Raw genomic sequence first — 24,249 nt, forward strand, 5'->3', positions numbered from 1 at the left:
GACACAGTTATCCGTTCAGTTGACCAAGGGAAGCCAGTTGATGTAATCCTTGAGGATTTCAGTGGAGATTTTGACACTGTTTCTCACAACAACCTTCTGGACAGAATGTTCTGCATATGGCTAGACAGAAACACAACGTGGTGGGTGAGCAGTTGGCCAGCAGTTCTGTCCCAAAGGATTATAGTCAGTGGGTTCCATCAGGCTGGTAGATGGTCACTGTTGGGGTCCCCAGGGTTCCATTTTGGGGCCACTTTCCTTTCATGTTTATGCAGATGACTTGAATGCAGGACTAGATGACGTTCTGAGCAAGTTTGCTGATAAGACCAGATGAGGAGGTGCTGTTGCCTCCACTGAGGGTGGAGAGGACTTGCAGAGAGATGTGGACAAGTCAGAGAAGTGGGTACCAGTTGGTACTAAGCACCATGTGCATAAAGTATAACAAGAACAAGTGCCTGATTGTGCACCTGGGTAGGGGCAATGCTGGACATACACACTGACTGGATATGGGACACTGGAGAGGAGTCTGACTGGAAAGGATTGGGGTGCTGGTCAGCATCACACTGAATGTGAGTCAGCAGTGTGCCAAGGCAGCCAGGAAAGACAACGGTCCCCTGGAGTGCATGAAGCAACTTATTGCCAGCTGGATGAGGGAAAGGATCATCCCTCTGCTCTGCATTGCTACTGCCTCACTATGTTCTGGGCACCACAGAACATAACGGACTTCAAACTCTGGGAGAATGTGCAAAGGAGGGCACTGGAACTGAGAGATATAAAGTTCAGTTTCACAAGGATTGACTGCTTGTTCACACTGGGCCCTTCTCACATCCCTTCTCACATCCTGCAATGAAACATAGGTCTCATATGGGACATGAACCTCTCAGCGTCCTTGCACCCCATGCACAGCCTGGGATCTTCTTTCCCCATGTCTTTCATTTAACATCATACAAAATTCCAACCCATTGCCCCAGGAAATGCCCGGAGCCAACATGAGATACAGGACCTCTCTACCACTGGTCTTGTAATCAGGGCTTGACCTGTCTGCTTCGTAAGGCAAAGGAGAGGTTTCTAAGCATGCCAGTGCCTTTGCCTGCCTGTAGTCATGGCTTCCAGTTATCTTCTCTAACAAGTCCCTTGGTAAGCTTGCTTGTTAATGTTCCTCAGTGGGCCCATTAATACTCCAAGAAACTTCACTGTTACTTCTGACTTTGTCTTGTTGAGCACTTTGTGCAAACTTCTCTCTGCACTGGAGGCTGATGAACTCAGCATCAAATGCGCCCTGGGACAATTATAACCTAAAGAATCTCCTGTGTTTTATGCCATCTTGTTATCTTCTTCAGGTTATCAGAACTTGTTCAGCAAAAAGGAGGGATATCTGGAGAGAGCTTAAAGAGAAAGAATCCATTATAAATTTATTGTCTCTTTATTTATAGCTGGGTTTAAAGCAGCACTGTGCAACTGATACCAATCCAGGTTGTCCCAATGAGTTCTGTACTGTTACTGTGTTGACAAAGGTCCTTCTCAACCTCCCTACCCAATTTCTGCTCACAATGGACCTATGGGACTTGCATCACTTTTCTTCACATCACTCTTCTCCTCTGCATTCATCCACTCAGTGTTAAAACTGCTTTGCACCAAATCCCACTGGCTTTCCTCAGAGAACCAGCTACACATGGAAAAGGAAAGATTTCTCTTTTTTATCTGGCCAGCAAATGGAAAGAAAGGTGATGCAATTGAATGAACAGTAAAACACAGTGATCAACAGCATGCCATGTTCAAGCTGCATCTATTGAAGTTTGTCTTTCATATGGAATACTTTTAAAAGAAATGATTTAGACTGAGGTAGGATAGGATAGATTGAATCACAGTGAAGTAGTTGACAACAGAGGCCATCAGACTCTGGGAGATGGAGCAAATTCCAGTAATCTTCCTGGGATAGATCAGCCAGGTAGTTGAGAGGTATCAACTTAAAATTGATCAGGACTTGTGAGTATTTCACACATTGAGATGGGTTAACACATTCTCATTGATTTCTATCTTTGTCTCCAACTCTGTTTTTCACTTTTACTGACATTAATGAACATCTTTCAGACTTCGTGCCTTAATAAAAAAGAGACAGTGATTGAGAAAAAGAAAAAGTATAAGAAAAAAAAGAAAAAGAATAGATAGGAAGGGATAGATCAAATCACAGTGAAGGAGTTGACAACACATTCCATCAGACTTTGGCGAGATGGAACAAATTCCAGTAATCCCCCTGAAAGTCAGAAATCAGACAGATAATTGGGGGGTATCTGACTGAACAAAGAGCAAGGGATGGAGAAATCTGGAGGGCAGTGGGAGTAGTTTGTGCCCAAATGGCCTGCTGAAAACATGCCCTTAACCATGGCCATTTCTTTAGGAGAGTTGAAAACACCTGGAGGATGAGACACATCAAATAGGCAGCAGGGAAGAGTAGTGCTGGGCACCGGGCTATAGTCACAGGGCATTTGCAATGGCACCGCTGTCTGTGTCTGTGAACCTGAAGGCATTTGTGTCCAGCGAACACAGTTCTGGAAAACATTGTAGTTTCAGTAAAAGAAAAAAAAGAAAGAAAGAAAAAAAAAGACATCAAATCACCTCAAAGATTCATATATACAACTTAAAATGGAACAAGACTCATGAGAATTTCTCATGTTGAGAAGGGTTAACACATTTTCATTGATTTCCATCTTTGTCTTCAATTATTTGTTTCAGTTTTATTGACATTTATGATGAACTATTAAGCTTACAGCCTCAAAATAAATAAATAAATAAAAAGAGATACATTTGCATCTTGCACATGGCCTGATGCCCCTTTGACCTTCACAGTTCCCACAAGTCCTTCAATGCCGGAGAGTATGAGATCCAGCAAAGCACCTCTCCTCTTTGGTTCCTCCATGGCTTGGTCAAGAAGCTGCCATCTGTGCTCTCCATGGATCTGCTGGATGCCACATGCCCTGCTGTGCTGTCCCTGCCGCAGATAATGGAGTGACAAAGGCCCCCAAATGGGACAAGGGACAGACAACATCAGATTCCCATCTGTCTGCAGAGGGCACCTTCCACTTACTCTCCCTGATCAAGAAGACAGGAAAACACACTGATGGTCTCCTCTGTTTGCCATTTGAATTAGCTCTGACCTGTCTGCTCTTCCATCCTCAGGCAGATCTCAGTGCACTCTCACAGTGGGCAGTCACCTTTCTATGTCTCCTCGCCCATCCATCCTAAAGACTCGGTATCCCCCTTGTGCTACAGTGCAGTTGTGGAAGCCATTAAACTGTGTCCCCATGGTCCAAACAGGAGCTCAAACCAGCAGCTCTACCAATATTTCTAGCTTACTGTTTGTTGGTGTTTGCATTAGTGCAAAACCACAGAAGTAAACATCCTAATTGAAAAGCATCACTGGACATAGCTGGACTGGAGAGCTCATCTATGGTATCAGTGTGCAGAAGGTGGCACACAGACATTAGAGCGATCGTGGGTCTTGGAGGTGACTTAGCAACACGGACGCACTTATGGCATCGCTTTCCAGAAGGCCCTGTGCTGCTCTTGTAGCTGCATGTGAATTCACCAGACAGCCAGTGCTATCCCCTCTCTGGCCCTCGGCTGATGCCCAGAAAGGAGGTGTCTGTTTCAGGGACTTCCCACACAGTTTACAAGCACTGGCACACATCAGGAGCAGCCCAGGCACCTTGGGCATCACCCAGTGTCTGTGTGTGAGCAGCTGCCTCCCTGCTGAAGGACCGAGGACTCAGAGCAGGAGCTCACATGCAGGCAACTCCTTGTGCACTTCTGAACTGAACCAGAGGAATCCCAGCTCCTGTGGGTGTGTAGGGAGCTGAATCCCATTTCAGCTCCAGGATTTCTATCAAGGGATGAGACTCCTGCACTGCCTCAGCTGGATCACTGCCCTGCACAGGGAAAGTCCAAACCTCGCCTTCCTTGTCTGGGTGCCCTTATTGTTTCATCAAACGAACTCTGGGAGCACTGCCCATATGTCTCCTCTCAGTCACTGACCACTGGACATGTGGTGGTTAATTGAGTGGATTTCAAAGCACAGTCATGATGCTGTTGTCTTTCAGGAGCTGTTGGCCATGAGGACCCAGGGACATGTCAGGGGAGATGAGTGAGAAGGATAAAAATGACATCATCTGCTGCTTGCTTGTCCAGGCTCCTGGGACACAGGGAGCTCATAAAAGTGGGCAGAGCTGCAGAGAGACAGCTGTGCCCAGGAGCAGCTCTCGTGCACAGCACAGCCTGCAGGTGACAGAAACAGAAGAGAGAATATGGAGAGAGCTTGCAGGATGTGTGTGGTGTGAGCGGGCTGTGAGCTCTCTGCAGGAGCATTGCTCACAGACCATGACAAGGTAAGTCTCACAGCTGACCATGAGCTGCTTTTCATAGAGGGTCAACTTAATTTGGGACATCCCATAGCAGATCTGGATGCAGGCACTGCATGTTTCTTTACTGTGTTAAAAGCCTTCTGCTCCAGCTCTGGACTTCCCTGCATCAGAGTCAGAGCACAGCCCTGAGTGCTGCGTGTCCCAGCACGGCTGCAGGCTGTGCAGCCGGGGCTGCAGGCGGGTGCCCAGGGCTGTCCTGCAGAGCAGGGTCCCTGCTGTGCCCCAGGGGCTGTGTGCCAGGTATGGGACTCTGCCGCCTGCCAGGCTCAGCACTCAGCCTGCCCGGGGAGCTGCCCAGGGCGCTGCAGGGAGACGTGTTGGGGGAAGGAGCCCCCCGGCAGGACTTGTGCTGCCACAGCTGCTGCCTGGGGCAGGGGGATCACAGATCCATTGCACAACTCTGTTTTCTAGTGCCCTTGGAAGAGGAGATCCAAGGCAGGGGATTCCCATTTCTTGTTCTGAGGCAAAACGAATTGGAGGCAGAAAGTGGCAGTCACACTTCTGAGAATTTTTCATCAGTCAGTTGCTTGTTTTGTGAACAGTCATACGTTTTGTGCTTCCAGTCTCCCATTTTTTTGAAGGATGGAACCAATCTTAATTATCATCATTTTCTGTAGGTATGAATAATTCACTTTAGCTGCAAACAGGCAGCTTTTTCTAACTGAAGTTGAATGGCACAGAGGCTGCTTTTGGGGCACTAAGTGCAGTTGGGGTAAAGATACGAGACAGGAAACAGATGAAAATATCCAGGGAGACAGGATAAGGTAAGAAAGTAAGAGGAATGGTTAGAGCTCCATATGCTGCTTCTGCCTAAGGAATGCTGAACAAAATGAAATTAAATGCAAGTAATGGTGCTAAATTTACACTGTTGTAGGAGAATGAAAACATTTTATATTATTGCAGGAGGAGTGTCTCTGAGAATGGTCTGGACTTGTCATTATCATCTGCACTCTGACCAGGACTCCAAGCCCAACAACAGCAGATGCCCAACAGCGGCTCCATCAGCGAGTTCCTCCTGCTGCCGTTGGCAGACACGCGGCAGCTGCAGCTCCTGCACTTCTGGCTCTTCCTGGGCATCTACCTGGCTGCCCTCCTGGGCAACGGCCTCATCAGCACAGCCGTAGCCAGCGACCGCCGCCTGCACACCCCCATGTACTTCTTCCTCCTCAACCTGGCCCTCCTTGACCTGGGCTGCATCTCCACCACTCTCCCCAAAGCCATGGCCAACGCCCTCTCGGACACCAGGGCCATCTCCTACACAGGATGTGCTGCACAGCTCTTTTTCTTTCTCTTCTTCATCTCAGCAGAATATTTCCTTCTCACCATCATGTCCTATGACCGCTACGTTGCCATCTGCAAGCCCCTGCACTACGGGACCTTGATGGACAGCAGAGCTTGTGCCACCATGGCAGCAGCTGCCTGGGGCACTGGGGTTCTCTATTCCCTGCTGCACACTGTCAATACGTTTTCACTGCCTCTCTGCCAAGGAAACATTGTGAACCAGTTTTTCTGTGAAATCCCCCAGATCCTCAAGCTCTCCTGCTTAGAATCAAGTCTCAGGGAAGTTGTGCTTCTATTTTTTGGTGTCAGTTTAGCCTTTGGGTGCTTTGTTTTCATCGTTGTGTCCTATGTGCAGATCTTCATGGCTGTGCTGAGGATGCCCTCTGAGCAGGGACGGCACAAAGCCTTCTCCATGTGCCTCCCTCACCTGGCTGTGGTCTCCCTGTTTCTCAGCACTGGTGCTTTTGCCTACCTGAAGCCCCCGTCCATTTCCTCCCCACTCCTGGATCTGACAGTGGCACTTCTGTACGCAGTGGTTCCTCCAACACTAAACCCTATTATCTACAGCATGAGGAACAGGGAGATCAAGCACGCTCTCAGGAAGGTGTTGCAATACGCACTATTCCAGCTACAATAAAATGCACAACTTCCTCAATAGGAATCCCAGTGATGGTTCTTTATGTTTTATGCATCTTTATCTGTTTGATTATGTGACATATAGGAATGTGCAAAAAAAAATGTTATTGAACTTATAAATAAAAATGTATTTAAATTCTTTCCTACCTAATTTCCATTTTCTCACTTCAAGAACTCATGTAAACATGGAACCAGATTCCCTGAATATGTTATAAGATACCTAAAAAGCTTTCAAAATAGACTTACTTAGCTTTTCTTTCTTCCTACTTTGCCTGGATTTGGGGAGGTACAGCCACAGACAGCAGCACAAAGTGCTCTTTTCATTCATGTGCTCTTTCCAGTGCTGCAGTGCTCTTGAGTCCTCTCATTTGTGCAGTCCTGAAGGTCTTGTGTGTCTCACAACAGTCCTGTTGTCTCTACAGCAGCAATTCAGGGCTGCAGTCAGTAGCCGGCAATATGAACAGGTCTGTCAGAGCTGGTCTCCTTGCTGGCACTGCCATAACAAGAGGGCTTCTTCAGAGCAGGTCCAGAGAACTGGAGGCCTCTTTCAAAGCTGATGTAAGGAATATACCTCAGGAGCTGCTCCCTGAGAAGACTTCAAGATATTCTGATGCATTTCACTGACTGGCAGGGATAGTTTCAGAAGTCCCAAGGAGATCTGTAAGGGACTCAAGGCAGTGCTGAGGTTTAGAATCTGTGGTCTAAGGTCAAGATAAAAAGAAAACGATTATAAATATGATAAATGCATATATACATATCTTATATATATAGTATATTTTCACATATATACAATATAGGCAGTGGCTAACATGTGCATGTACTAATATATATACATATGATATATAGATGATAATAGTTTATATGCATATCTGTTTGCAAGTCTAGGACCTGTTGCAGGGGTTTTAACAGCCTCAAGGTTCACTGTAGGAACTGGAGAGGCTGTTTTCCTATTGCAGGAGTTGGAGCAACTGCAGAACTCATTGCCAGAGCTGAAATCACCGCAGGACCTGTGACTGAAGTTGGAGCAGCCACTGTGCTCATTGGAGGGGTTGGAGGGTTACAGGGCTGTACCTCTTGGCACAGTGCACCTCCCTTGGGAAGCATTTGTTTCATTTTCTTATAGCAATACTTGGAACAGCTACAGGACCTGTAGCAGGAGTGACTGCAGAGCTCATTATGAGGGGTGGAGTGGCAGCGGGATCTGTCAGCAGATCCAGCGATCTTCCCATTGATGATGCTGAAGAATGTTAAACACAGCTCAGTAGGTGTGGGCCAGGCCCTGGCACACTGCAGTAATTTGTGCCTGTTTGAGATCTCCAGGGTTTCATCAGACCTTCCCCCACTATTCTACCAGTTTCTCAGGATCCTGCAGTTGCTCAGAGATGAAGTTCCAAAGCCCTGGGGGTGCCCACCGCTCTAGGCAGCTGCCCAGACCATCCCACACCCTCTGCCATGCAGAGCCTTCTCACCTTGGGGCAGATCTCTCAGTGATATTCCTGAATAATTGTTTAACCTCAATCATAGATTCATAGAATCACCAAGGTTGGAAAAGGCCTAAAAGATCATCCAGTCCAACTGTTCACCTATTACCTATAGCTCCCACTAAACCATGTCCCTCAACACAATATCCAGTACACCCCCGGACTCACAGAGGCAACAATGTAAATTGTGTAATTTTTAATCCTATCGACAATATTACTTTCAAAACCCAAAGATGACCGCAGAGCTGAATGTGCACAAAACTTCACTTTGTCAGCTGCCAATTTATCGTGGTACAAACTGAGGTCAAACAGCATAGCAAAATAAATACCCTAATCCAGCATCCAAGCACCAAGTAAGGAGCTGTGCAGTGAAGCTTCATGAGAAGACTCAACAAGCTCCACACATAGGGAGCACATCCACACATATCAGCACCATGGCCTGCACTTCTCCAGCTCCCACAAAGCCCTATCTGCTCAGGACAGATGTGCCGTTATCTCAACCCTTGGAGTCTCACATCAGGCACCAAAATGACAGTGGTTGTTGAACCCAACATGTGGCTCAGCAGCACACAGTGCTTTGTGCACTGCCCAATTCCCAGTGGGATGGGGATGAGAACTGGGAAAAAAAATACAACTTCTGGGTTGTAACAAAGCAGTTTACTAAGAGAGATAAAAGGAGTAATAGTTATCACTATATATCCGTTGATATGGAATCGTATGTAACAACTGATGCACAAGCACTTGCTCAGCACCACCAGACTGATGCTCAGCTGGACCCTGGGCAGTGAAGAGACTGAGATGAACTCCCACCCCTTTCAATACAATTTCTGCTTGCTGTCAGCTGATAGAGAACGTCCCTTTGGCCACTTTCAGTCAGCTGTCCTCACTCTGTTCCCTCCCAGCTCCATGTGCCTTCCACTGACCATGGCCTTGGCTCTGTAGAACACTGCTTAGTAGCAGCTGTAAACATCAGAGTGTTATGAGTGGTTTTCTCCTAGAACCAAAACACTGCACCATAGCAGGCAGTCTGAAGAAAACAATTCCATCCCAGCTGTAACTCAGATTCCTGCCTGTCCCCTCTTCTTGTTCTTCCTGATCAGGAAGCAAACAGAATCTTCTGCTCTCCTTTCTGAGCCCTTTCCATCAGTTCTCAGCTGGCTCCTCTGCCATCCCCAGGCAGAGCTCAGTGCCCTCTCATGGATGGCAGCAGCCTTTTCTCTTCTTCCTTGCCCATCCGTCATGCAGAATCTGTACCCCATTTGCTACAGTACAGAGCTGAAAATCAACCCACCATGTCTCTGTGAACCAAACAAGACCCTAGGCCTGCAAAGGCACAGAGATTTGGAGTTAGCTGAGTGAATGTTTGTGGTCCTCTCATTAGTGTAACGACTCTTCAGAATGCATCCCCTTCCAGAAGCATGTTTTGATTTTGCCTGGCTGGGCCTTGCATCTACACCGTGCTACTGGTGTTCAGAAGATGGCATACAGGTATGAGACCCATTGTGGGGCTCACAGTTGTCCAGTGGACATTGTCACTACCCAGGGCATGTCTTTCCTGAAGGTCCTCAGCAGCATTTGCCAGCTGGCTGGGGGTGTGCTGGAGACCCCAGGGAACTGCCATTCTGTTGTAATACAAGAAGAATTTTACAGAGCAGCAGCCATGGATCAAGATAAGCACTTTACAGAGCAGCAGCTGCGGAGCAGGATAAACAGCATGAGAACCAAGGACACCTCTAGCAAAAGAGTGAAAGGCTCGTGGCTTTGAAGCGGGGTTTTAGGGTTCTTATTGCAGAAGCTTTCTTCCAATTAGTGCGTGTGATTTTTGTACACCGTTGTTTGTTTGCTATAAAAGTACGGCTTTTCAGGCAATAGATGGACACAGCTATATTTAACTATATTGGTGTGTGGTTGTTTGTCCTAGAACGCTGACTTTTGCCTTCAGGTTCGCCAACACAAGGGGGCCCGCAATGTCATGGGATTTAACTCTTGAACACCTGTGGGATCCCGAGAAACTAAGCCAGTATTTGAGTCAGGGATGGTGCAGCCTAGATAGATCTAAGGGGGTACGACTTATTTGGGGCTTGGCTTGTGCTTACCGTGCTCTATAGAACACTGTTCCAAAAAGAGAGAATTTCCGAGCTGAGGTTCAAGCCAAAAAGGGAAATCCCCAAGTCAATTTTGATCAGTCACAGGAGGCACCAGTAACAATATCAGTTGCCCTTGTGGAAGGCAAGAAATGGAAATGGGTGTCCTCACGTCTAGAACGGAAAAAAGAAGTGGAGGAGGAGGCAACAGAAGATCCAGGTGACAGGTCTGGATCAGCACCGAGAAAGGAAAAGTTAAGAGGCATGAAGAAGAGAGTGACGAGGAGGAAATCTCTATTACTATTTGTCAACCCCTGAAGATGACTGAAATCCAAGGCGTAAGAAAGGAGTTCACACGGCACCAGAATGAATCTCTTGTTGTAGTTTGTTGTGACGTGTCAGGCCCTTCTCCATATTCTGGAAGAATCTTAGTGACGTGTAATACAGTGGGTGTAGACAAAAAGGCGTAGGTTATATAAGGATGAGTCTGTTTCAATAAATCGCCATTTTGCCACTTCATCACCTTGGTGTCACTTGGTAATTGGCCTAGCTGCTGCTTCAGTTGAAGGTGAGAGATCGTAAAGCCATTAACGATTGCAAAGCCTTCACGTGTATCATCAAAAAACTCAGCTATTAGACATACGCGCTTTCCATCTCGAGCAAGGAACAACAGTAAATTGCACTGCGTGTTTCCTTGTGGCGTTACCTACGTGACCACAGAGAAGACATGAGGAAGTGGCATGACCAGCCTACTCCTGTACTATGAACACGGGTGAGAGAACTACAAAACAGATCAACCACGAGTACAGCTGCTCCAGTTATCACAGGTAACAAATAGAGGGGCCCTGCCCTCAGTCAAGGGAGTGGAAGGGATAATAGAGTTTATTGGACTGTGTGGATTCGATGGCCTGGCACATCAGAACCACAGGAATATAAGGCGCTGGTGGATACCGGTGCACAGTGCACCCTAATGCCCTCCAGTCATGAAGGGACAGAATCAATCCATATTTCTGGAGTGACTGGGGGCTCTCAAGAATTGACTGTGCTGGAGGCTGAAATAAGCCTCACTGGCAAAGACTGGCAAAAACATCCTATGTGAGTGGCCCAGAGGCTCTATTCATACTTGGTATTGATTAGCTCAGAAAGGGGCATTTCAAGGATCCTAAGGGGTATCAATGGGCCTTTGGAATCGCTGCTGTAGATATGGACAACATTAAGCAGCTGTCTGTTTTGCCTGGCCTGTCAGAGGACCTGTGTGTTGTGGGGCTGCTACGAGTAAAAGAGCAGCAGGTACCGATTGCTACAAAGACAGTGCACAGACGGCAGTATCGCACCAACAGGGATTCCTTGCTTCCCATTCATGACTTGATTCGCCAGCTGTAGAATCAGGAAGCAATCAGTAAAACTCACTCCCCTTTTAACAGCATCATATGGCCAGTGTATAAAGCCACTGGGGAATGGAGGCTGATAGTGGACTACCGTGGCATGAAGGAGGTCACACCCCCATTGAGCGCTGCTGTGCCGGACATGTTAGAACTCCAGTATGAGCTGGAGTCAAAAGCAGACAAATGGTATGCCACCACTGACATTGCCAATGCCTTCTTCTCTATTCCTTTGGCCTCAGAATGTAGGCCACAGTTTGCCTTCACCTGGAGGGGCATTCAGTATACTTGGAACCGTTTGCCCCAGGGGTGGAAACACAGCCCAACCATTTGCCATGGGTTGGTCCAAACTGTACTGGAACAGGGTGGTGCTCCTGAACACCTGCAGTACATTGATGACATTGTTGTGTGGGGCGATACAGCAGAGGAAGTTTTCACAAAAGGAGAGCAGATAATCCAGATTCTTCTACAAGCCGTTTTTGCTGTTAAGCGAAGCAAAGTAAAAGGGCCTGCCCAGAAAATTCAGTTCCTACGTATGAAGTGGCAGGATGGATGTTGTCACATCCCAGCAGATGTGATCGACAAAATCAATGCCGTGTCTCCACCAACTAGCAAGAAAGAGACACAGTCTTTCCTGGGTGCAGTGGGCTTTTGGAGGATGCACATTCCAAACTACAGCCTCATTGTAAGCCCCCTTTATCAGGTGACGCAGAAGAAGAACGATTTTGCATGGGGCCCTGAGCAGCAGCAGGCTTTTGAACAGATTAAACAAGAGATAGCCCATGCTGTAGCCCCGAGGCCAGTATGGACTGGACAGGATGTAAACAACATCCTCTACACTGCTGCTGGAGAGAAAGGTCCCACTTGGAGTCTGTGGCAAAGAGCCTCAGGAGAGACCCGAGGCCGACCCCTGGGATTTTGGTGTTGAGCATACATGGGATCCAAGGAGGGCTACACTCCAACTGAGGAGGAGATCTTAGCTGCCTATGAGGGGGTTTGGGCTGCTTCTGAAATAGTCTGTACTGAGATGCAGCTCCTTTTGGCACCTGGACTGCCGGAGCTGAACTGGATGTCCAAAGGAAAGGTTCCCTTCACCCATCATGCTACAGATGACACTCGGAACAAGTGGATTGTTCTGATTGCACAACGAGTGCGGATAGAGAACCTCAGTCATCCAGGAATCTTAGAGATGATCATGGAGTGACCTGAAGGTGAAAAATTAAGCACATCACTAGCAAAAGAGGTGTCACATGCCAAAGAGGCCCCACCATACAACAAAGTGCCAGAAAATGAAAAGAAATATGCCCTGATCACCGATGGATCGTGTCGTATTGTAGGGAAGCTTTGCAAATGGAAAGCTGCTGTATGCAGCCTTACACGACAGGTTGCAGAGGCCACTGAAGGTAAAGGAGAATCAAGTCAGTTTGCAGAGGTAAAGGCTGTCCAGCTGGCCTTAGATGTTGCTGTATAGGAGAGGTGGCCAATGCTTTATATTTATACTAATTCGTGGATGTCTGTGAATGTGTTATGGGGGTGGTTACAGCAGTGGGAACAAAATAACTGGCAGCAAAGGGGTAAATATATTTGGGCTGCTGAACTTAGGAAGGACATTGCTGCCCGAACAAAGAATATGGTTATAAATGTGCATCATGTAGATGCCCATGTACCCAAGAGTTGGGCTACTGAAGAACAGCAGAATAACAATCAGGTAGATTGATCTGCCAGAATTAAGGTGGCTCAAATAGACTTGGACTGGCAGAACATGGGAGAGCTATTTCTAGCTCGATGAGACCCATGAGACCTCGGGCCATCAAGGAAGAGAAGCGACATATAAGTGGGGCAGAGACCGAGGGGTGGACTTAACTATGGACGCTATTGCACAGATTATTCATGACTGTGAAACATGTGCCATAATTAAACAAGCCAAGAGGATGAAACCTCTCTGGGGGGAAGGGAGATGGTGGAATTATAGATATGGGGAGGTATGGCAGGTTGATTATATCACCTTGCCAAGATCTCACAATGGTAAGTGTTATGTGCTTACCACAGTGGAGGCAACCACTGGGTGGCTCGAAACGTACGCAGTACCCCATGCTACCATCCAAAACACCATCCTGGGTCTGGAGAGGCAAATCCTGTGGTGACATGGCAACCCCAGAAAGAATTCAGTTTGATAATGAGACTCATTTCAAAAATTCATTTCTGGATACCTCGGCCAGAGGACATGGCATTGAGTGGATTTATCATGTACCCTATCACGCACAAGCCTCTGGTAAGATTGAATGCTACAACGGGTTGTTAAAAAAACATATTGAAAGCAAAGGGAGGCTGAATATTTAAGAATTAAGAATGTGGCTAGTTAACACAAGTGGATCGGTCAGTAGAGATGGTGCTACCCAATCCAGCTCCCCACATGCTGTTGAGGGAGGTAAGGTCCCTGCAGTGCATGTAAAGAACATGTTGGGAAAAGCTGTTCGGGTCCTTCCAGACTCTGGAAAGGGCAAAGCTCTCCTTAGAACCATTTTTACCCAGGGTGCACTTGGCGGGTGATGCAGAAAATGGGGATGCTCAATGTGTACCACAAGGGAATGTGATGTTGGGGGAGTGCAGACAGTAATTCCATGTATATATATGTATACAGACAAGTGTGTTGTGCATTTTAATTATTGTTTCTTTCTGTATAGAAATGTTTTCTAAGCATGATATAGTGATGTACAATTAAGGGTGGAATGTCATGGTTTTGAGATTTTTTCTATTGGTATTCCACGTATCACAGTTAGTAAAAAGGTTTTCCTCCTTAGGTCGTTGCCGCTGCTATGATTGTTTCCTTGAGCCCAGCTCCCATCTCCCTACCCCATTCCATTTGTTTGGGCCCAGGTGGACCACAGGTCTACTGCCCCCCCTGTCATGGTTACAGACTGATCTAGATAACTCCATGACACAGCTGATCATATTGCTGGCTACTGACTGCTGTGCCGGAGTGCTGCTGTAGAGAAAACAGGACTGTTGTGAGAAACACAAGACCTTCATGCCTGCACAAATGAGAGGGCTTGAGAGCACTGTGGCAGTGTAAATAGAGCAGGATTGAAAACAGCACGTTGTGCTGCTGTCTGTGACTGTACCTCCCTATGACACAGACAAGGTAGGAAGAGAGAAGAGCTAAGGAAAAGTCTATTATTAAAGCTTTTTATTTATCTCTTAACCTATTCAGGCAATATGGTTCCATGTTTACCTCAGCTCCTGAATAAGAAAATGGAAATTAGGTAGGAAAGAAGTGAAATAAAATGCAACTTATTTGCAGATTACAGTATTACAAAAAATCAAAAAAACCAAAAAGAATAAAACATGAAGGACCATCACTGCGTGTTGGGTGAGGAAGATGTGCACTTCATCAAAGCTGGAATAGTGCATATTGCAACACCTTCCTGAGAGCGTGCTTGATCTCCCTGTTCCTCATGCTGTAGATAATAGGGTTCTGTGTTGGAGGAACCATTGCGTACAGAAGTGCCACTGTCAGATCCAGGAGTGGGGAGGAAATGGACGGGGGTTTCAGGTAGGCAAAAAAGCCAGTGCAGAAAATAGGGAGACCACAGCCAGGTGAGGTAGACACGTGGAGAAGGCTTTGTGCCGTCCCTGCTCAGAGGGCATCCTCAGCACAGCCACGAAGATCTGCACATAGGACACAATTATGAAAACAAAGCACCCAAAGGCTAAACTGACACCAAAAAAGATAAACACAACTTCCCTGAGATTTGATTCTGAGCAGGAGAGTTTGAGGATCTGGGGGATTTCACAGAAAAACTGGTTCACAATGTTTCCTTGGCAGAGAGGCAGTGAAAACGTATTGACAGTGTGCAGCAGGGAATTGAGAACCCCAGCGCCCCAGGCAGCTGCTGCCATGGTTGCACAAGCTCTGCTGTCCATCAAGGTCCCGTAGTGCAGGGGCTTGCAGATGGCAACGTAGCGGTCATAGGACATGATGGTGAGAAGGGACAACTCTGCTGAGATGAAGAAGAGAACGAAAAAGAGCTGTGCAGCACATCCTGTGTAGGAGATGGCCCTGGTGTCCCAGAGGGCGTTGGCCATGGCTTTGGGGAGAGTGGTGGAGATGCAGCCCAGGTCGAGGAGGGCCAGGTTGAGGAGGAAGAAGTACATGGGGGTGTGCAGGCAGCAGTCGCAGGCTACGGCTGTGCTGATGAGGCCGTTGCCCAGGAGGGCAGCCAGGTAGATGCCCAGGAAGAGCCAGAAGTGCAGGAGCTGCAGCTGCCGCGTGTCTGCCAACGGCAGCAGGAGGAACTCGCTGATGGAGCTGCTGTTGGGCATCTGCTGTTCCTGGACATGGGGAATCATCCCGGAAGAAAAAAAAAGAGTTAGATGAGATTTCTCTTGGCACAAACCTGTACTGTTCCTTGGTGACCTTCCTCCTTCTGTATAATCCAATCCTTTTTCATATTCCGATGGAAATGTTGGCGCATATCCACGGCCTAAGATTGTTGTCATGAGTTGGAATGTGGATGGAAGAGAAGAGGAGAAGAGGCCTCTGCTGGTCGGCTCTGGAGGAGGCGAGCCTGAACCACCCAGGTGGGTACAATGTAAAGTGACAGGAGTGCTCAGTTTTACTTGTAGAATGTGACGTCTTTCTTAGCATCTCTCCACATCATCTCCCTGGGCAGATGCTCTTTCTGGTAACGGAGAGATGCTAAGGCAAATACTTGCGTCCTGCAGGGCAGTTCACAGCTTGGAAGGACCTCTGTCTTATAGAGAGAGCCAAGTGTCCTAATGATGGAGTCTCATTAAAAGAAATACAGCTTGTTTCCCAGCTGCACAGAATGTGTTCTCCACAGCCCTGAGCAGCTGCTCTCAGCCCGTGTGCTGGAGAAGGAAATGAGCTCACGCCTGGAGAGATGCAGCTCTGCTCTGCTGGAGCTCTGGCTGCAGAGGAGGTGGTTCAAACCTGATGCTCATTGTGTCCATCGAGCCAGAAAAGGCTGATGGAGCATGAGGATGCTGCTCACAAACCCACTCATCTCCAAAGCTACAGCACAGGAGTCTCAGTGCTGTGTTAATATATACAGCTTGTCTCCCATTTCTCTGGTCATCCCTACCCTAACGGTAGGAAAATGAACAAAAGGCAGTAATTCCCATGTTTGGTCCTCTTTTTTTTTTTAAGTCCCCTCTGCAATGCCCCGAGCACGCAGTGCAGCTGTGAGCCTCCAGCCTCATGCAGCACCCCGAGCAGCAAAAGGCCCCAGTGCTGCTGGAGGTCTCCTTCCCCCCCCCACGTCTCCCTACAGATACCTGTTCAGCTCCTCGGGCAGGCTGAGTGCTGAGCCTGGCTGGCGGCTGAGTCCCTGCCCCAGCACAGTGCCCTGGGATGCAGGGATTTTGGCTCTGCAGGACACATTTACACTTCCATAGGGACGGGATTCAGCTGAATCCATTCAGGCATCTTATCCTGAGGTTGTAGTCCTGGCTCCTGGAGGGGGCTCAGCTCCCTCCCATGCCTCTCACACACCCAGCCGGACCAGCACTGACCACACATCTGGCCACAAGCATCTGGCCCCCTGCATCCCTCCTCTTGCACAGCCTTCTTTCTCCTCCATCGCCATTCATTCCCATCTCTGACTGTTGCAGTCACACTCCAGATATCAGCTCTCACTGAGTACATTTCCCTCTTGGATCCCCAATGCTACCCCCATGCTGGCTGTACCTCCCTCTCCCTGGCAGAGCTGCCATCTGTGTCACACGGGTTGTGCTGCACTTGGTGACATCTCAGTGCCTGCTGTAAGATAAAGTACCCTTAAATAGGACATCTCCTTTTTTGGGCAGTGATCCTTGAAACCTTCATCTACAACACTGAGACCTCCCTAAGGAGCAGTTCAGGCCTTGAAGACTTGAGGGAAATGGCTTGTTAGGTCTTTCTGCACTGTAATGAGCCCCACAGCGTATGTGGTGTACATGAACTTTGGGGACTGAGAGAAGACTGCTGTAAGCAAACGATGGAGGTACAGACAAAATGCTGTCCAGAAATGTTCAAGAAAGTTGGACCTGTAATTGGTCCCTGTGGGGCCATTACCAACAAAGTCTCCCCACAGCTGTGTTTGAGCAGATAATTGGAGGCTGTCATTACAGGCAGGCTTTCATCTTTTTGCTTAGCACCACTACTATGGCAAAGTGGGCTACAAACTTCAGTTCCAGATGATGAGCACAACACCAAGAGATGGTAGCCTGACAATCACGCCTGGTTTGACTCAGATGGTATTGGCTATTCTCTCTTCTCAGTTGGCAAAGCACAAAGAGAAGTTTGTTACTGTCAGACTTTCGCTCTTTCTACTGCCACTATTGATGGAGGGTAGTTAGGGACACCAGACTCTCCTGAAATAAATTCTCATTTTGCAGTTTTTCATATACAGGCAGTTGGCCATGAAAACCATGGAGCCCACTGGCTATGTGCTACACCATGTCAGCTTCTAGGAAGCCAGTGAAACATTAGGACAAGTGAGGCTCTTCTTGAGATACTCCTTTAAAGAATTAAGAATAATTTGTATTGTTGTCCAGGCTGAGTGGCTTCTAGTACACTCCCACAGTGACATCCACTTTATTTCCTTGACCCTTAATCAGTATGAAAGTAGGAATCAGGTAAATAGGGCTCTTCTTTGAAGATGAAGTATCCTTGGCTTTGGGGAATGTCAGAAGAAAAGGATCAGTGGGACATGTAGACATTGCTATAGTTACAATACAGCTGGGTCTATAGTTAAGAGAATACAGCTGGGTATACATAAGGGAAGAGTAGCCAAAGAAACTGGTTTTGACCAGACTAAGTGAAGGAGCTGGGTCAAAGACGATAGGTCAACCTCTCATCAATAGTCCTTGAAGATCATTAAGAACCAGGGAATGGTTTGGGATGGCATGATCTCCTTGGGAGGCTCCTTGATGATCAAAGAACCGTGGATCGGCTTGTGTTGGAAGGGTCCTGGAAGGTTTGGGTGTTCCTTAATGATGATAGAAGTACAGAAGGGTTTGTGGGGGGTTTTAGGTTTGGGGTTTGGGTTTGGAGTAGGGTTGGTTTTAGCTTTGGGGACTGGGTTTGGGCTAGGGGTGGTTTTAGCTTTGAGGTTTGAGTTTGGTGTATGGTTGGTTTTAGGTTTGTGGTTTGTGTTAGGGTAGGGTTGGTTATAGCTTTGGGGTTTGGGTTTGAGTCTCAGTTGGGTCTGGGTTTGGGGTAGGGTTGGTTTTAGCTTTGGGGTTTGGGTTTGTGTCTGTGTTTGGTTTGGGTTTAGGGTAGTGTTGGTTTTAGGATTGGGGTTTGGGTTTGGGGTAGGGTTGGTTTTAGGTTTGGTGTTTGGGTTTGAGGTAGGGTTGGTTTTAGCTTTGGGGTTTGGTTTTGTGTCTATGTTGGGTTTGGGGCACAGTTGGTTTTAGGTTTGGGGTTTGGGTTTAGGGTAGGGTTGGTTTTAGGTTTGGGGTTTGGGTTTGTGTCTGTTAAGTTTGGGTTTGTGTCTATGTTGGTTTATGGTTAGGCTTCGGCGCTGGATTAGGGTTAGGGTTGGGTTTGGGTTTGGCTTCGGCATTGGATTAGGGTTCGGGTTTGATGTAGCAGTTGGGATGGCATTTGGGTCAGGGTTAGGGAATCATGCACAACTTAAGGTTCAGGACCGCTTGGTGTGGTTGGGATCGAGGGGAGAAGAATTAAGGCTCACCCTGCGCCCCTCCCGCTCACCCCCCTCCCCTCCCGGTCAATGCCGTATTCAGCTCCTCGGGGGGGGGGGGGGTGTCTCCGTCTCCTCTTTGCTCCCCCTTCCTTTACCCGTAGCGGCTCAATTGCGACCGTCGGCCATCCCCCCCCCTTGGGACGCCTCCAGGTGACGCTGCATGTTCGACGCCATGTGGGAAACGCTGGGGGGGGGACCCGAAAGCCAGTTGGTGTGGAAAGGGGCTCGACCTCCGCCGCCGTCACCCCCTTCATGTTGGATGAAGGGGATGGAGATGGGGGTGGGTGGCGGCCGCCTCGTTGCCCCCCCGCGGTCTGGCCCTAATCTGGGGGAGGGAGGGGAGAGTGGACGTGCGGTGTCAGTGCTGGGGGGCTCTGGTCCCTTTGGGTCGCCTACTGAAGGGGGAGGCTTGAGGGCAGCACACGGGTGGTTCGGGAAGGTATCTATGGGTCTGGGTTGGTTCTGGGGGGTGGGAAAGTAGGGGTGTTTCTCATAAGGTTTTCTCTGTAAATGGGAACGATGCAGATTGGAGTGTTGAGTTTTGTGTTCCGTGAGGATTCGGATGCGCGGTTCCGGTCCGGTTCTGCTGACCCGACTTCGTTTCGTTGTCGTAAAGAGAGCGGAGAGCTCTCTGCTGCCACCGCGTGGCCAAAGCGTGGAACTGCACCCTGGTGTCACCCCAAACTGACCCTCCCATCGCCACCTCAGCGATGTCGCCCCCGAAGGGATACCCCAACATAACTCCAACATAACCCCAACATGACCCCCCAGCGTCGCCTCCCAGCAACAAAAACATCCCTCCCTCCCTGATAGCAACCCCAGTGATACCCCAACATCACTCCTAACATCGCTCCCCAACATTACTCCAACGTTATACCAACAGCATCACACCAGTGTCACCCCAATGTCACCCCAACACCATCACCCCAGCGTCACCCCAACACAGCCCCAATGTCACCACGTCACCCCAACACAGCCCCAATACCACCCCAATGTCACCCCAATGTCACCCCAACAGCATCACTCCCGACATCACCCCAGTGTCCTCCCAATGACCAACCCCCAGCTCACCACAGCCTCCCTTTGGGGGTTATAGGGAGCAATAAGACCCTCACTACCCCATAGCAGATCAATCCATGCCCCCACTTGGTGTTATCTGATGGCTGTTTGCTGGCGGGCTGTTGCTCCATTCAACCACCACTGTCTGGACCCATCCTCCAGTCAGTTCCTCACCCAGCACAGAGTGCACCAATGCATGCCAATGACCCCAGAAGTGCCCCCAAATGACCCCAAATGACCCGAAATCCCCCCAAGTGACCCCAAAATGATCCCGTAAGTGCCCCCAAATGGGCTGCAGCTTCCGCAGGAGAAACCCATGGCGGATGGTGTGGAAGTTTTGCTGAAGTCAGTGCAGACCAACAGACACCAACAGCCTCAGCTGTCACCTCCCCCAGCACTCATGGATGGATCCCATCCGGCCCCATGGACTCGTGGTGCTCCAGGTGGAACAGCAGGACTCTGTTTCCTCTTGAATCATGGGGGTTTGCTCTGCTCCCCATCCCAGACAACCAAGTCAGAGAGCAGAGAACCCATCAAGAGCCTTTTTGTCCCCCATTTTCCCTTCACATCCCTTACCCACTGCAGCCTTCGCTTCCCTGAAGCTGCTCTCCCCATACACTGCTGGAAGGAGCCTTAAAGCCACAACGACCAGCCCTGGGGCTCAGGGTTTGGTGACAGGGATGCATCATTGGGCATTGGGGTGCATCTAAAAGGGCTTCAATCTTTGCTTCTTGGGTTCAGGCCTTTGAGAGGGGTTCACCCTTTGATTCCTTGGGGTTATACACTATTCTGACCCATTTGGCATCACGGTTCTGCTTTTAGTTGCCCTTTCTCTCCCGTTTTCCATCTCTATGCCCCTCCAGGGCTCCATAGCAGAGACACTTTGCTGCAGCCTTCATATATAAACTTCATGTATGAACTTCATATAAAAGCAGAAGAGAAGCATGCAGACCAAGCAGCATCTGAGTGCAAAATGGATGCTGCCCATCCCATCTCTCTTCCTATCTACGTCTGCTCTCACTGTGCTTTTCAAGGGGGGAATCTTTCCCCATCTCCAATGCAAAGGGTCCCAAACTCCAAAGTGGGGGGAATAATAGATATAGATATGGATTTTATTGAGGGCTTTCTTAACAACTAACAACAACCAATTGGGGGTAACATTGGCTAATGGGTTAATATGGGCTAATTACAATTAGAGGCCGTTCTTATAGGCCATGGCTGCTCTGATGAGCCATAGAATGAAAGATGACCAAGAGTAAAGACAGAAGAAAGGGAAGGAGGGACAGAGAGGCAGCAAAGCGAGGCGGTTCAGCGCTGGTAGATCCATTCACGTTCTGCTGTTGGGTGTGGATCTTCAGTCTGATGGGCCATCAGAGGTTTGTTGTTTGACAGCGACTCCCGATGACAGTCCAGACTGATTTCCAACAAGTCCAACGTGGTGGCACTCAGCCGCCTGCCAGCACTGCCCCACTGCTGTGCCTGGGGGCAGGAGCACAGGAGAGGCCCCTTCCGTGGGGACAGAGCCCTGTCCCGTGCCCCAGCACGCAGCCCCGAGCTGGGAGGGGTTACTGAGCTGGGTGGTCAGATGGGCAGCAGCCCATCACAGACCACACGCAGGGTCCTGCTTGCAAAGTACGCCACGGAAGCGTACATTGGCTGGGGCAGCACCCGCAGCAGGAGACGATAGAGCAGCTCCTGGTCATAGTGCTGGGCGTAAAATAGGGCAGAGCCCAGCACAGCAATGAGCAGCAGCTGGAGGCAGACGAAGATGAGGCAGATGGTCCTGTGGAGTGCAAGAGGGTCGGGAATGAGGCGTCTGTGCCCCATGGCAGCACAGCCCCATATGGTGCCAAAGGGGCTGCAGAGGGGTCCAGGCCATTAGCACATTGATGGGAACCCAGCTGCTGTTGGCAAAGAGCAATGAGGGGATACTCACTGCATCCAGAAGGAGAACCCACGTCTCCTCGCCCGCTCCTTCTTCTCCTGTAGGTGAAGATGGGGCAGAGATGGAGGTCAGGGTCTGCTGCACAGCAGGGGGATCATGCAGGACTCGGGAGCCCAGCAGCACAACAGTGCTGTAAGGAGCCCTGTCCTCAAGGAGACCCCATTGCATGGGGAGACCACTGTTAGATGGGGAGACCCCTGTTGGATGGGATGAGGGTGCTGTGTGTTCTGCTCCTTACCAGCTGTACTTCCACCAGCTCTGGCAGCACAGCCCCAGGCTCACACTCCACCTCCATCTCCATCTGATGCTGCTGCCTGTGTTGAACAAGGCTTGGTTGGAGTCTATCACCACAGGGGGCTCCCTAACACTGTGTGCCCACCCCCCAGGGCTGGGATGGGGCTGCTCTGCCACACCGTGCAGGAACCAGAGCCCCATCCCCAGCAGCACTGCAGTCCCATTGCTGCCCCAGGTGTTTCAGAGACCCCCGTGTGCAGGCGTGGGGTGCAGGATCCCACTCACCAGGCACCCTCCAGCTCCAGCTCCTCCCGCTCCTCTCGCAGGCGCTGTTTCTCTCTGCGCAGCACCTGGAAGACAAAACCATGAGCTCCAGGTCCACAACATGGGGGTGGGCAGACCCCACCCTTCCCCTCAGTCCACCACCCTACCTCGATCTCCTCTGTCATGGTCTTCAGCTGCTCTTCCAGCTGGGCAATGAGCTGCTTCTCCTGCAAGACAACACGTGTGCCATCAGGGGTGGCTGCGTTGGGTCCCATGGACCTGAGGGTTTGGTACCAAGGTCCTCCTGCACAGCCAGAGGTGTGAGGATGCTGAGCTGTGAGGACGAGCCCTCACTGCCCCCTACCTGCTCCAGCTCCTCTTTACGGGCAGCCGTTCTTTCAGCCCTTATTTGCTGGGCATTCTGTGGGAAAGGAGAAGAGCAGCGGCTGTCAGGGCTCCGGTGCTCCCATGGGGCTCCATCTCCTCCTGCCTCCTCCATCGGGGCAAGCAGGACCTGCAGGGCTGGAGCTGCAGACCCACACGAGGGGACTTCTCCCACCCCACACCACACAGCAGCATCTCCTCACCTTCAACAAAGACTCCCTGGCTGTGGCCGTGCGGTTCTCCATGATCCGCTCATGAGCCTGTGGGAGGGGAAAGGAGCAGCGTTGTCCCCCGGCCCTCTGCTGCCATGCCATGGGCAGGGTGCCCTTCAGCCGGCAGCTTGGCCCTTCTGTTCCCATCCATTCAGTGCTCACCTGCTCCAGCTCCTGCAGCAGCTCCACACGCTGCAGCGCTGTTAATGTTCCACTGGCAAACTGGGCCCACATTGCTGCACCACTCGCACAGCTCCTTGCAGGACCTGCACCGCCTGCAGAATGGGGCCGGCAGGTTCGGTGCTGACCCACTGCCCCTACCCCACCCCGGCAGGGCTTCTATGAGGTCAGCGTGTCATTGTGATGTCACTTGAAGGTCACAGAAACAGAGCATGGTCTGTGCTGGAAGAGTCCCTGAAGGTCATTAAGAACCAGAGAATGGTTTGTGTTTGGGATGGAGGCTCCTTGAGGATCAAAGAACCGGCTTGTGTTGGAAGGGTGCTGGAAGGTCAGAGGACTGTAGGATGGTGTGGACTGAGGTGTTCCTTAATGAAAATAGAAGTATAGAAGGGTTTGTGGGGGAGGATCCTTGACAATCTTAGCACTGCAAGGAGGGTTTGTGTTGGAAGAGTCCGTGGAGATCTGAAGAAACACAGAACAGTTTGGTTTGGAAGGGTCCTGGAGGATCAAAGAAGGTTAGGTTTGGGGTTTGGGTTTGTGTCTATGTTGGGTTTGGGTTCTTTAGGTTGTTTTTAGGTTTGGGGTTTGGGTTTGTGTCTCTGTTGGGTTTGGGTCATTTAGGTTTACTTTTAGGTTTTAGGTTTGTGTTTGTGTCTCTGTTGGTTTGGGTTCTTGAGGGTAGGTTTTAGGTTTGGGGTTTGGGTTTGTGTCTATGTTGGGTTTGGGTCATGTAGGGTTACTTTTAGGTTTGGGGTTTGGGTTTGTGTATCTGTTGGGTTTGGGTCATTTAGGTTTACTTTTACGTTTGGGGTCTGTGTTTGTGTCTCTGTTGGGTTTGGGTTCTTTAGGTTGGTTTTAGGTTTGGGGTTTGAGTTTGTGTCTATGTTGGGTTTGGGTTCATTAGGGTTGTTTTTAGGTTTGGGGTTTGTGTTGGTGTCTCTGTTGGGTTTGGATCATTTAGGGTTACTTTTCGGTTTGGG

General features: G+C 49.4%; 1 protein-coding gene across 1 annotated transcript; it reads right to left on the minus strand.

Annotated features, from left to right (window-relative positions):
• Nucleotides 1-21,156: 21,156 nt before the first annotated feature.
• LOC146755306 (uncharacterized) lies at nt 21,157-23,758 on the minus strand. Its single transcript, XM_085525647.1, has 8 exons — nt 23,252-23,758; nt 23,081-23,137; nt 22,858-22,914; nt 22,661-22,720; nt 22,515-22,579; nt 22,234-22,309; nt 21,987-22,033; nt 21,157-21,833 (listed from the first exon to the last, which is right to left on the minus strand). Exons 1-8 carry the CDS (start codon nt 23,321-23,323, stop codon nt 21,632-21,634), a joined length of 636 nt encoding a protein of 211 aa, XP_085381773.1. The 5' UTR covers nt 23,324-23,758; the 3' UTR covers nt 21,157-21,631.
• Nucleotides 23,759-24,249: the final 491 nt, after the last annotated feature.

Source organism: Coturnix japonica, chromosome 33 (assembly GCF_054131305.1).
Source record: "Coturnix japonica strain WE chromosome 33, WE-NBRP24, whole genome shotgun sequence".
Taxonomy (NCBI): domain Eukaryota; kingdom Metazoa; phylum Chordata; class Aves; order Galliformes; family Phasianidae; genus Coturnix; species Coturnix japonica.